Source organism: Falco naumanni, chromosome 5 (genome assembly GCF_017639655.2).
Source record: "Falco naumanni isolate bFalNau1 chromosome 5, bFalNau1.pat, whole genome shotgun sequence".
In the NCBI taxonomy this organism is placed as follows: Eukaryota; Metazoa; Chordata; class Aves; order Falconiformes; family Falconidae; genus Falco; species Falco naumanni.
The window spans coordinates 61,438,881-61,453,824 of NC_054058.1; the positions used below are offsets into that span (position 1 = coordinate 61,438,881).

Sequence of the window (14,944 nt, forward strand, 5' to 3'; positions counted from 1 at the left end):
ACCTGAATGCTTTAATATAAAGCAGAGGCCTCGCATATGGTTGGGCATTTTTTGAGCATTAGCACAACAGTATGTAGTATATATAGTATGTAGTGCTATACAATAGTAGCATTTTTCCATGCTCTAGAACTCAGCAAGTCTTCTAAAAGACTTAAAAAAAATCATCAGTAAACTAATTGTTTTTTCAGCCAAATCTTGTAGGGGGGTTTGATGCAAGTTATCTTTATATTGCGTACATATTAGCACCTTCTTCAATTAAGAAAAGATAAAATGTCCGTCACCCTGAAGATAGTATCATTGCTGCCCAACTGCAAGACAGACATTGATGTCAAATAGTTTTACGTTGTTTTCGATTTTACCATCTCTGTTAAGAAAAAGCTATTATTTATGTATTTGCCAGACTCCACTTATTCCTTATTAAAGTAGTAACTTTAAAGTACAAACTTTTACCTATGCTTGTCCTTAGCATTACAAATTTTAGCTAACGAGTTCTAATCTTCATTACACATAACTTACCACTGTCAGACTAAATCCCTGTACACATCAACGAGCAGTCCACAGCACTGTGACTCACAAGCTGAGAGCCACTCAATTGCAACACTAAAAATAGGAGGAAAATCAAGCACGGAAGTCAGAGCCAGATGTAACACTTCTATTTGGGAGTGATTTAGTGTTGACTCACCTGGTGAGGTATGGCTTTACACACTATCTTTTGCTAAAGTTAAGTAACGCTGTAATTGTTTTTCAACGTTTGTAATGTTGCTAGACCTATCTTCCTTATTTTCAATATAAAATAATTGAGAAGCCCATTTCAGCCAAATAGTTCTGCTTCAAGGAAAATGCTCTCAGGTCTGGTATATTTTTTAAATCTATTCTTAAACAAATCTCCTATCTCTGTGCTTTGCATCAAGGACTTTAAATTTAGCCAGAGTTTTAAAACAATGTGTATTTCGCCCATGAGAACAGCAACATCTGACAATATCAAAATACAACTGAAAGATCAGTTTAAGGATTGGAAATAAAACCAGTGCTCAGCAACGTATTTGCCCATCAAACATGAAGTCAGTATTAACCTTTCTTGTTTACCACAGCCCCAGTAATTATGTATTTACAAATTTCATAAAATAACAGAATAGACAAATCAGTGAAAACATCTAACACTAAAGCAACGTATTTATTCTGCTTAGTAGACAGAATTAGAATAAATATTGGTCAATGGCAACTAGAATTGACTGAATTCTTAGATCTAAAACATAAACTCTACTTTTAGCAACAGAATTAGGCTTAATTTGCACAGAGTAGAATCAAAAGGGAACTAAGTCATCGAAGATGAAATAACACTGCTGTCAAATTCTGTTCAAATTGGGTAAGCTGTAAGTCTTCCAATAAAAAGCAAGTTGACAACTGCCAGTAATAAACTGATTAAGTCTCAGCAGCTACAACTTTCTAAGGTTCCATCTGTTCTGTACATGTGCCACCCTGGGTCTTTGCCAGATCTGAGGCCTGGGATTCTCTTCTGTATTGTCAGTGACAGGACGCCCCCGCTGTGCTCTGTCAACAAAGTAGTAGTGCCTGTTTGAATACCGAGGTGACAAATTTGGAACTGTGTATGATACAATTAATACAGACAGCCTAGTAAATAGTAACTGAGATTTCTGGTCAAGAATAGAAAATATGGATTAAAAAACGGGGCATGGGAATACAGCCAAAGCATTATGTAGTAATACCACTAGGGCAAACAGTGACAACTTTTGGAATATTTGCTGAAGAAGTGAAAAGAGTGAATACTATAAGGAAGAGCCTAACAAACAACTTGGAAAAAGCGTAAAAACATTTCAGAATGAGGAATCCTGCCAAAGAATCTGCACAAAGACAATAGATCAGGTTATACAAGGCATACTTTGAGAAGACAGTCTCTCTGCAGAAATATTTTTGTTGGTGTTCACCATGCAAAGTAAGGGTCTCATATCAGAACATTTCTTCATGGAAGACTCAAAGAATCTGCTTCAAACAGAAGTGCTGGTAGAACTTAAAAACAAGTTAACAAAACGAAAAAACGAGTTGCCAGAATGACAAGGTATTTATTCTTTGAGCTTTGAAAAAACCATTGGTATTACTGAAAAACACGATAGCTGAACTACTCAAGATCATATATAATCTCTCACTTAAAATTGCCCTAGTACGAGTGGTTAACATAATCACCATCTTTAAGAAGATTCTAAAGGAGACCAGAGAACTACAGATGAGGAAGCTTGATATTTATACGGAATAAAGTGGTGCTAGTTAATTCTAGAACAGTTAGGGAATAAGTGAGTAAATACGATATAGTGCAGAAGAGTCACCAGGCCAAAACAGTTACACTTCACAGGTCTAATACAGCTTTAAGTTAAATGTCCAGAAGAGAAAGCTGGTTGACAGCCTGCTGCATTTCAAAAATGCATTCCCCAAAGCCTCCTACAGAAATTAAACTACGCTAGAATAAGAGCTAATGTCCTTTTGAGAATAAATTACTGGTGAAAAGACAGGAAATAATGGTGGACCCTAATGGTCAGCTTTTGCAGTGAACGGAGTATCCAGAAGAGTTCCACAGGAACCTGTTCTGGGACCTGCGCTTTACAATACATTTGGGGAGGACATGTCCATAGACACTATTCAGAACAGAAAAGATGAAGGCCAACTATGAAAAGATGCAGGATTTCTCTATTGGGAGTGACTGGGAGGTGAATCAGGAGATGAAATTTCACGTACATAAGCACAAAGTGAGACAAAAAGGTAAACATGCTTCTACATTTACATATGCATCAGCCTCTGAGCTTGTTATTATCACTCACAGATAACTCCAAAATATTGTTAGAGAAACACACAACAAAAATAGTAAACTTGGTGCTCAGAAGACAAACAGGCAGATAGTGTCAGGAAAGAAACAGAGAACAAAACAACCACCATTAAACCCCTCTAGAACTGCATGCTTTACTGAACCCTCCAGTTCTGCTTCCTCATCCCAAATGAAATACAGTCAAACCAGAAAAAGTACAGAACGTTACTGAATATCTCCTGTACAAGGAACAACCAAATAAAATACAATTCTTCAGCCTAGAGAAGAGGCAGCTGAGAGGGGCCGTGCTCTCTCCACAGCACTCAGTCACATAGAGGAAGCAGCTGTTCCTCTTGTCTTCCACTAGGACACCTTGGTGAAATCACATGGAAACAGATGGCAAATGACAGGTTCAACTTAAAAAAAGGAGACTGTTCTTCACATTCCAGGTAATTAAGCTGTAGACTTCTTTGCTGTAGGCTCTTCTGAATGTTAAACACATCCACAAGCGTATGAAAGACTGGGCAAAATTTTAGGAGGCAAGCTCATGCCGACCCACTAAATTCAGTGAAGCCCCCTAGTTATGGGTCATTTGAAAACTACCACCATGTGCTTGCTCTGCTGGTATATTCTTCTTCCTAGGCATGTGCTATTGCCTCTGTTGGAGTGAACAGGCAGAGCTGGATGGCCTCAGTGTGTACAGCTAAGCTGGCACGTGCTGTTAGGTAACTGAAGAGGAGGAGAAACAAGACTGGCTGTAGAGACTAAGGGCACAAAAGGAAAGAGACAGAACATTTGCCACAGGTAGCATAGTATGCAGGAAGGGTGTATTGGGCATAACTGGCAACGTTTGATAGTGGGAGGTGGGCTGCAGACCAGTGTAACCAGTATGATGAGGGGACTGGAGAATAAAAAAAAAAAAAAAGGGAGGTTTCACAGAGGCAAGAGGTGTTTTCCCTAAGACTGTGCATGTTTGTTTCAATCTCAGAATCAGTGTTAGTTTTAACTGACAATAAACTAAATTAGGAAATCAGGTCTGGATTTGAAAAAATCTACCTGCAATTAATTGAATAATCTAAACTTTTGAGTATTTTTCATTCAAATCTTCAGGTTTCTCTTCCTCTCATTAAATAAGTTTTATGGTGAACATCAACACCATTACCTTCAAAGCCCCTGCAGAATATCAGAACCAGATCTCAGTGGTGTCGAGTTTGGGGAATGGAACTCCATACTCTGTTTTTAGTAATGTGACAACTCCTGAACTTCAGGCTTTGTTCCATATAGGGTGTTAACCTACTGTTAAGTAGGAGTACAAAGGCAGCAACAGTACGAGTTTTAAAACTGAATAAAATATCAAAATGAGAAAGTGTTAAGATCTCACCTGTAGCAAGTATGAGCCAGGGGTATCTGCACTGGAACTCTCATTTTGTATCGTATTCTGTTGGGTAATAGCATCCTCCTTCTTTCGCTCCTTCTGCCCTGCTTCATCATCTTCATACTCATCAAGGCTCTAAAACCAAAAACATTCAGATATAGTTTTTGTATGTTGTTTCACATTCTTCCCACATTTCAGAAATTTCATGCATCAGTGAATATTTTCAAAGATTAATTTCATATTTCAGAAAAGCTTAATTAAATGTTTAAATGCTTTCCTTTCTGTGGCTATTGATATCTTCAATACAAAAAGTCTGACAACTAACTGATTTTTCTTAATCACAAAACCAAACAATCAAATCAAGATCCAACTTGACAATGCTTTAGGCAACATTGTCCAAGTTCAGTGCTAATCCTGCTGTGAACAGGAACTTGAACTATACTTGAGGTTCCTTCCATTTAACTGACTCTGTAATGTTTTCATAAGCAATAGTTTTACCTCTACAGAAGATATTTCGAGGAAGTATTCATTTTACTCTTCACTCAACAGCTGACCTTTTTTGACACAGTAGCATCTGCTGAGATTGAAGCATCGGTCTTAATCACCCATCTTAATTTTGCTCTCCCTGTCTTTGGTTTTGCCTTTGGAAGTTTACCATTGAAAATTAGTCATTTTAAAATTTAAATAAGTTGGTCAGTCATTCATTATTAACAGATATGTAACATTTCAGTTCTTCAACACAAATGTTTCATTCTAGATTTGCTGAAATACTTGATTCAAAAATATTACATTTCTAAAACACTGACGACTGACAGGTGAGAGACAGGAAAGATAAATCAATCCATCAATAACACTGCTTCTGTTCCAGCTCAAACCCATGCTGAGGCTAGGGTAGAAACGTGAGGACTCAACCAGCTTTGGACTAGGTCAGCTATGTCTAGATTGGTCTGTTAATTTAACATATACAAATTTAGAGAAAGAAAAAACCCACAAGCTTGTGTTTCGAAGACCAACTCGAAGCAGGCACAAAGCTCCAAAAACAAGTAATTTGACCACAACATCACAAGTTGTTTGCCATGTGTGTGAGACCTAGTTGGAAAAATACAAGGAACTAAACATTCTAAGATATCAGAAAAAGCTTCTGAATTAATGTGCAAAAGCTTAAGAAACAGAGAACAGGGCTACACGAGAACAAAGATGAATGTCACATTATTTCAAGGGAAGTTTCTAATGCACAAAACCCAAAATCACTATTCTGAGGATTAGATACTAACGATCTCTGACATCATCTTATCCAAAGGACACAAAACTAATCAAAAGTATATAATGAGACTGCTGGAATGCAGTGTTTTTTTAAGAAAGAAACCCAGTGCTATTTACTAGCTGAAAATAGCACTACTATATAAAAAAAACAACTTAACTGCTCCAAAGCAAACACTCTGGTGACAGAAGTGCTATAAAACTGGCAAACTAGAAAGGTATGTTTTCAAAAGTGAACATAATAAAGTGAATGTAAGTGAACCTGAATAGAAGCCATTGAAACTCTCTACAGTAGCACACATAGCAGAATACCAATGCAATATCACCAGTCTACTTCTAATCAACATTTTAATACAAATAATGTAGGCCTGTCTACTTCTATCACAAAGAAAAGGCATACTTGAAAGATTAATACAGCTGAATCATTATACATTCAATAACACTTCCAATAAGTGGTCTTTTGAAATAAAATTATTATAAATATTTGATTGTCTCAGGTCCATTTTTAATGGAACATTCAAGAAACATTGTCACAGCACATTCTAGGAGACTATCTTTAAATAAATATCCTCTACCTTCCATAAATGGTAAAGCTTAAAAATTTTGGTAACGTAAAAACTTAAGTCTGTATCCTAACTTATCCCACTGTCCTAATAATACATTCTGAAGCGACAGAAAAAGAAATAATGAGCCACTATTGCAACAAGAAATGTGAGTGATCTTCAGCTCTTACAAAACCAATCTCTTTCAGAAAAACCTATGAGGCTCACAGGATGTATCACATAAATTAAGACTAATGTCATGCAGATGAAGAATGATAGCGTTAGAAAAACAGGAAAAGTTTTGGATTGTTCTTCCAGCCTCCAAGTTGTTCATGTAAGCAAATTGAGATCCTAGATAAACTCAACAGAGATAGTTTGACATGAGTTTGGAAGAGCAGCCTCTAATAAATATAAGAAAAAATCGACTGGAGACAGAAAAGACCAGTAACTTTCACACATTTCAAAAAACTTATGCATTTTCAAGGAACAACATTCTTTAAGACAAAGCCTAAAGCTCAAATTACAATACTGCACACACACACACAAAAAAAAAGTCTTCGTAGCAACTAGGCAGACAAGTGCTCCTTTCTTCACAAATTCTCTCCCTCAGATACATGCTTCTCATAAGCTTTCCAGAGACTACCAGCATTCCACAGAAATACTCTTCTCTGAATACAGTTACATCTGTGAGGAAGAACGTTATTCTCTCTTTTGATACCACATCACCTGCTACTAACTATTCTCTTAGCAGTTTCAGACAAAACAAAATGCCATCATGAGATACAAAATTTCCAGCCACAAAATTTTAAACTAAGCATTTTCATTTAGGATTTGCCAGGGATGTCCACTCTCACCCTTTCTCTTTTTCTCAGGAACGTCTAAGATCACAAAAGGCTGCTAATCAACACCATCGAGAGGTATTTGCCCCCCCCCCCCCCCCCCCCCCAAATAATCCATACTTCCAAAGTTAAAGGCTTTCTTCCCAAGCACAGAACAGTCACCTAAACAGTTAATGCAAACCTAATTTGGAGCATATAATCTCTGCTTTAAGGGCTACTAGGGCTTGCTCCCACTCCAGTTCCCTTTGCCGGACAGGCCTCGAGCCAGCTAAGGCCAACACAAGTTTGACTGGTGAGAATTACAGAAGCAGCGGGTTTTCATTCCTTCTTACAGATGAGGTAGAGGAGTCAAGGACAGGTTGATCCTCACCACTTGCAGCTGACACGGCAAATTTGGCTAGGGTTGCCAATGCCCTCCTGCCCTAAAGCAGATTAATAGTCACTGTCAAGAACCTTCTGTGGCTTCCCAAACACAAAGGTTATGTTCCCCTTCCAAACAGACACACACATACCTGCAACACTAATTAAAAAGATGTCCATGATGCCCGCTGAGCACAAGTCACCATGATAATAACTATGGAATTTAAACATTTTACTGTTTTTTTACTGTAGATATTTTGTTTCAATAAGCATTAGCCTTAATAAGGAAATACATTTGTTTTGACTCACGATGAAATAAACTTTCTTATGCAAAATAATACTTCACATTCAATATCCTGCTTTGCACTTCTCCATCAGCTTCAGTTAGATTGCTGATCTTAATGCTATTTATATTCTAACTTTTAGAGTAATAAAAATCAAGAACATCCAGGTTTCAGTTGATAGATTAATTACTATTGAAAAATTAAAAATGTCCAAAGTTCTTACACGCTTTAAAAAACATTTTTATTCAAACTGCCCTGCAGCTGAAACTGCCTCAGCTCACAGGATATTTCAATCAGATGGATTACTGTGGTTTGCATTTCAGGCTTCTCTCAGCTACTACACTTTGCACTAGCAACTAGTTTCACATCATTGAAAGAGACATAAATGCAATAATTACTTTCTCTGTCAGAACAGCAGAGAAATGGATTTGTAACCATCGAGGTGTAATTCTGACCCATTACATAATTCTCTCTGTGTATTCCCTTCCCCCTGCTTTTTTATTTTGCTGTTAGGCACATACCATTTCAGATTCTTATTTTCCATTATAATCATCTGAGTTTGGTACAGCAGATATTCAATGTGACATTCCCACATCTGATCTCAATAGAAAGAATCCACAGAAATTCTTTAGGTTTTCTAGCATTTCAGTAAATGTTTGAAGCTGTAGTATAAACATTTTTCTGTAAACCTCGTTTGGAAAATACAAGCAGAATAGGATGCTTTCAAAGGAATCAGACTGATGAAAGAAACAGCCACGAAGATATCCCCGCATTCCAGCATGCCACCAGCCTGCAGTTTAAGACGACATTGTACAAAGAATGATTCACTGGTTTGCTGTCTACAAACATTTGTGCATTGCTAAGGGCAAACAAAAACTGGGGAGGAACTGTCTTTGCCGTGCAAACAAGCCATATTCCCTACATGCAAGAGATCGTTTTCTGAGTGCACACAAGCTGCTCTCGCCACAAGAAATGGTGCTGAGTCAAAATGTCGCTATCCCCATCCCCCTTCCTGCACCAACTTGCTTTTGCCTTGCAGTTCTGCTGGCCAAGCACATATCTAAGAGCTTCCCAGTTCATTTCATGAAAGGTCAGTCAGGTTAGTTTCAGCAGTTATAATTGGGCCGACTGAGACTGCCTGAACCAGATACAAGCCCATTCAAACTATTTCACAGAACTCCAGGAACAGTTGTGCTACATCAGCTTTTTGAAAATGACGAGCACTTCAGATAACATATTTAATCAGTACAGCAAGATGTGCAAGCAGATACATACTTTCAGTAAAACCCTGTGTTCAGCTTCACATTGGGCAATAAACAATCTCTAAAACACAAGCACCATCAGTTCTCTTGACTTTTTTCTAGCTTCTTAACCATGCTAACAATCTGGGAGAGGAAACAAATCTAAACTTCTTCGCATTTCCCCAAAACAACTTTTTTTTTTTTTTTCTTGGGGGGGTGGGGGGGTGGGGGGGGTGTTGGGAAACCCAAAACAGTTTTACCACAAGGACATTTTCCATGTTTAGTAGAAGTTCTAAGTGCACTATCACAACTTCATATCAAAATGCTGGAAAAGTGCAAAGTTTTCTATTAAATGTAAACACTTCCTAAAAAGCTTCCACAGTGGAAATACAAGACAAGATATCAGAGTTGTTTTTAACTCTAAAAAAAAAAAAACCATAATTAGGCAATTAATGACAACAAAATACATTTTGGGAATCGACATTACTCTTCCCTCAGCTGATCATTCAGAATAGCCTGGAAAAGTTAACTGCAGATTCATGATGACTATTTTGCACACCATTTCTTCATAATTACTCTTCTTACTGCAGCAATGAAAACCAAATGCTTCCACACTTTACCACGCACAGCTCTGATATCTCTTAAATACTATCTTTCTACCTCTTTGCACAGTATCAAACCTTTCTGTCATCACTCCCCAGAGTACACAAGACCAAGCAAAAATCCCAAACCTCAATGATTTGAGATTATATTGCTTTTCTCTTTCAGAAACACTGTATTTAATCATACCTTTTAAACACACTTTTATTGCAATGTCCAGAAAGTACCAAAATATTTCAGTAAAACAGGTTAACGGTACAATAATCTTGTATTAGAACAACAGTATAATTGGAAAAAAATACACCCTTTTTACGATGCCTTTCATCACGTTTAGCTTGCCTAAGTGCTTTTCAAGTTGAAAAACATCCTTATATAAGCGGAAAGTGTAATGTTATTCATAGGAACTATCTAAAATCTACAAACAGTTTTACAGATATGGATTACCCAGTAAAGGATTTTATTTTTTTAAGAATACTTTGCCTTAGTTCTCACTTTAAGAGCCTCCAAAAAATGATACTGAACTCTAACACCTCATCTGAATGATCTTTGTGCACTTTTAAAAGTCTGCGCATCCAAGTGGAGTGGCCCAATGTCAACAATTAGTATGAACACAAGAATAGATTTTTAACCCAGATGAAAGTAAAGGCAGGAATCTTTGGTATCTGAGATCAAAAAAGACTCGAATGCAGCAACGGGTCAATGACCAGCAGGTGGGCCAGAGCACAGCTGACTGCAGACATAGGATGCACTCATCCTTGACCACCCTGCCAACGGCAACACAAAAAGATGGGCATCACTTAGACATGAGTGAAGTGCACATCTTGCTCTACAAAACTCATAGCATACATAAGTCACATTTATATTTTGTTTGAACCCTGTCCTTTTCTCATCCATAACGAGAATTTACAAGTGCCTAGTTTGTACACTCAATTATACATCAGAGCAAATACAGTCTGCAGTCTTAAAATCCACTTAGAAATGTTGGGGGGGTGGGGGGGCAACCAACATATTTGTCTGTATTAGAGCAAAATAACAAAGTGTTTTGCATTCTTTTAAAGCTTTAAGTAAAACATCAACTAGATCAACACCAGAACATCAATTATCCCTCATTACAATAACAAAAAGCAGCTATGTTTGCAGTTTGTTATTCAGCAAAATACATTGTTTGGCCACCACTGCCTTCAAACATACCACAAGAATGAGTTCAAAAGTCAAATGTTTAACTTAAACTAATCGCAAAAAAATCCTTTATTACAAGGCTAGTCAGGAATGATTGGTGAAAGTGCTCAATTTAACTACTTAGTGTGCGATATTAAAGTCACAGATTAAAATGGCAGGGATACAAGAGAAACTGCAAAACACAAGCTGGCTAGCAAAATTAAAATCCTTCTAGAAAAGATAAAAACATAACAAAAAATAGGGACCGGCAAGCCATCAGAATTCAGCACCAAACTTTTCAGTAATATGCTCAAAGTTAGCATCTTAGAGCCTTTTCCGATCGATCACCATCTAAGAACAGAAGTACCAAACATCAGAATTGACTTCTGCATAAGGATTTTCAGTCTAACTGCTGATGCCTGTTCCATGGGGAAATTATTACATGACTATAATAACGACTCATCCAAAAGAAGTACCAATGCCTTGCTCTTAAAAAGAAAATAAAAGCCAACAGCAATTAAAGGAGCTAACAGAAAAGCAGCCAAATCCTCTTCTTGTTGGTATGATCCACAGGCAGTTCCAGCTCACCTGATTTCCAAACCACAGGGCCCAGACTTCAGATGCAGCACAGCTCTATGCACTAAAAGAGTGAATTTAAACATACCCCTCCTCTGAAATTTTGCATGCTGCTGCTCTTACCTCTATGCTCTAATCCAGTTTTACTACTGACAACATGTTTTTTCCCTTCTCTGCTGATGGTTTACATCTGGTATAGCATTAATGAAGACTACATTCTGTACACAGAAATCACTAATAACATTGAACATACAAATCTAAAAGTTACAGAAGCGTTCCCAAAAGTCACAGACAGAAAAGAAAAAGTCATAAATCATAATTTTGCTCCAAAGAATAGTCAGCCACCAAACCTATCTCCTAGGCCTCCTAATTAACATTCTGAAATGATGTGTTCTAACTAATACAATGATAGCAAACCAGTGACTGAACAGAAGAAATCTGGCAAAACAAAGTTTGCCTGTTTCATCAGAAGGAAAAAGAATTGTTGAGGATATATGCACCGTTTGCCATACATATAAGGAAACAACAATCACAAATTGCAAGAACAGAAAAGAGAACTTGTCCCAGATGTACAGAAAACAAGCTACAGTTCACCGACTTGATGCTTGCCTACACTATTTTTCCTATAAAACTTTCTCCTGTATAAGACTGGATTCTAGGAGATACTAGTATTAGAGTACACTTAAACTATCTGAAATGGGAGCAGTTTACCCACCAGGAACAATGGCTGAACAAAAGCCATTCAAAGAACAGTTAGATAATGGAGTTAACATGTCTGTAATCACCATCATTTTAACTTCCATTGCCATGTACTTCTGCCAAACCCAAGCAAACAGAAACAATGCTCCAAAAGAGAGAAAGATGTATTGTCATGCAGATAAAGACCATACAGATTGAGCAGCCTTCTCTTCACAGCCAGAACAGTGACAGAAACATATCTTGGAGAAGATCAGCACACTATTTTCAAAATAGAACTATGACTTTAAATGTGACCGTGTAATATAGAGCGTTTTCTTCCCTAGTACATCTATGGTACTTCTAAAAAGAAATAAAGATGAGATCAGTATTTGAGGAATGTTCTGAAAGAAGATCAAACAGATTAATCAGTGTACTGTATTTCTAACTATCCTATCCTCTGAAGCATGCAGTTTGCAGCGATTTATATTGTCTGACTATCAAGATGCATTTTAAATGTTGGTTTTTAAATGCAGTCCTGCTCCTTCACACATTTCTGCTCTCTCGCTTAACGTGCTAATTGTCATCTTTCTTTTTTTATCCAGCTGAATTCATTCAGTGTTTACACACAGTGGGTGTGGGTTTGGTCAAACTAAACAAAGCCAAAGAGGCTGCTGACAACCAAGTAAGCAGGGACAAGTCACAACAATAGACGCAGAACCAATTCCTAGGGAAAAAAACAACTTCGACACAATGTTTTTTTGAGACTTGTATTGCATTTCTCATTTGGGAGTGGGAGCTTCTGAATCTGTAGAAAAGCTGATAGAAATATTAACCAGGTTTTCCACTCTTCCGGTTGTTTCTTTTGAGTCCTAATATAAATAGCTGTTCTAACCAGACAGATACAGACTCTACACTCAGCCATGGGGCAGTTAAGAGAGAGGAAGTACTGGAAAAGCACCTTAAACAGGACAGGCATGTATCCAGATAAAAACTGCTGAATTTGACTTTCGAGGCAATAAATAAGCACTTTTGAAGGCCTCAGCACTGATGTCAGGAATAGACAGCACTGATCGAAGCCATGCCGGCAGGCAAAGCACATCTGTAGTACTGAAGACTGCTAGGATGGTAATACCCGGATAAGATCAAAAAAGTTTGAAGTTGCTGCTGCAGTCAATATTCAAGCTTTTTCTTGGGAGAACACCTTACACCTACAAATTAATCCTAGCAACAATGCTGTGAAGCTGTTTCCCAACCTAAACTTCAGAGATCACTCTTTAGCTCTGCATTTGGGAAGGAAAACCTCTTCCTCAGGGGTTCTGCCAACACTTTTTTTTTAAAATATATAAATGTATTAACGTCCAAGGCTCCCAATGGAAATCCAGTCCAGGTTCTCATAGTACAATCCCATGTCCTAACAGCAAGAAATTTTTTTATCACCAGTATTTGTACTCCTGCTTCCTACAGAAACTACTCAGAAATTACAGCTCTTTTGTCCTCATAGGGTTTTCTGAAGTCTCTAGTGATGAGGGGCACAGGGGAATGCAGAGGGTGTTCCAGATAGTAATAAATAATATTTAATAATAGTTTAGTATATTTAAGATATGAGAGATGCGTGAGTGTGGGGGTTCTTTTAATTCACGTTTGCTAAAAAGTGAAAGATTCAGATTAGCCACCACAGCAATTCAAGGGCTAGACAAAGCAGGCAGTTACCCTTCCACCTGACCAGTCAGCGCTGTATGCAACCCTGAACCAGCTCAGCAGGTGTTTGACTCTTCCCATTCAAAGGCTCTGTAAGGAACTGAGGGAACTATAGGATTGAGTTAGGAGTGAGGAGGAGAAAGCGTGGGAGACTAACAGAGCTGTGGGAAAGGACTGTAGAAAGAACATGTAGCTGATGCCTGGTGCGAGGGAGCTACTCAAGTAAACTGAGATTCCAGCAGCAAAAATAAGCAAGCAAGCAAAGGACACATCTGTTTCAATCTGTCTGAGAAGCAAAACTACACATTATACTTTTTTGTAGCCTTTCTGTCCCTGTCAGAGTGAGCCACCCGCACCAAATTTCCCCTGCAGCACTCACCCAAAATCTTCACATTTTGATTATGTCTAAGACAAAACTGGACATACTCCACGCCCAGAGGATAAGAAAAACTAGGACTTCAGGATGGGAGCATGCAGATAGGCAAAACTTTGCCACTCAAGAACATTTCATATGCACTCTTTAAGCCCACAAAACAGTACCAGCAGGTTCAAGTACCTTAGTACAAAAGTAGCATTTGAATATGGTGACCTCAGAACACAGAACATGCACAGACACAAAACCAAATTAATCTAGGTGTGAGGAAATACAGTATAGGATCATAATAGGAAGAATGAGTCATGTCATGCAGTTGGTTCAAAACAACCGCACTCACTGAAATCTTTCACTTACTGTAACTCATTGCATAAGAGCACAATGGTATTTCCACAGCAAATCAAACCAGAATACAGCAGGAATAAATAAAGCAGGGAAAATGCTGGATAAATAAAAGTTTATATATGCAACTGCAGGAAGAAGTTTGCACAAAAAAAGGCAATTTTCCATTAGTATTTTTTAATTGTTGAGCGTCTGATACAGTTAGGGGGCTGGGTGTTTAACTATACAGTGACTTGCATACAATATAGCACAAGTCTTGGCTAGGTCTTCAGCAACCAAGAAGTTCTTTGCATGTCAATGGATCTACCTTTTCAGGCCTGACAGCTGAAGCAAATCATTAAGACTTCACTTCATAAGGCATCTGTTATCTTTATTCAAAACATCAACTACTCTAAAACTGGAATAAAGGCTAAAGTCCTTTTCTGAAGTACTCAGAAATCTACCCATTAAAGATGCTCAGGAAACTTTGTTACACATTGACATGGATAGATCTGCTCTGTGCTCCAAACCCAAGGCACTGGTAAGGGTTCCCCTTGCTGAGGCACTGCATAGAAGGGCTACGATACCACCCCCACCCCCCTCATTTTCTATTGAGTGGGAAAAGAGCATGAGGTTAAGGTTAAGACTGATACACAAATTAACATGCATCGTCTTCTCCATGGTAACTGTTCACATGCGTTGTTTTCTGTAGACCAAACTGTGGTAAACACAAGGTAATTCAAGCTTTACCATCCCCCAGTGAAAGAAAGGTAAACAATTTATGTATCCTGTAGGTACCACAGGGTAGGAGCATTCCCACCGTT

The 14,944-nt window shown here is 38.0% G+C and overlaps 1 protein-coding gene across 2 annotated transcripts in view; it reads right to left on the reverse strand.

Annotated features, from left to right (window-relative positions):
- Positions 1–14,944, reverse strand: part of PAWR (pro-apoptotic WT1 regulator) — an 84,451-nt gene that overhangs the window by 37,472 nt on the left and 32,035 nt on the right. For both annotated transcript variants that reach the window (XM_040595287.1, XM_040595286.1), the window contains one exon: positions 4,197–4,325. In XM_040595287.1, coding sequence (XP_040451221.1) covers positions 4,197–4,325 — 129 coding nt within the window. The remainder of the gene's footprint in view (positions 1–4,196; positions 4,326–14,944) is intronic.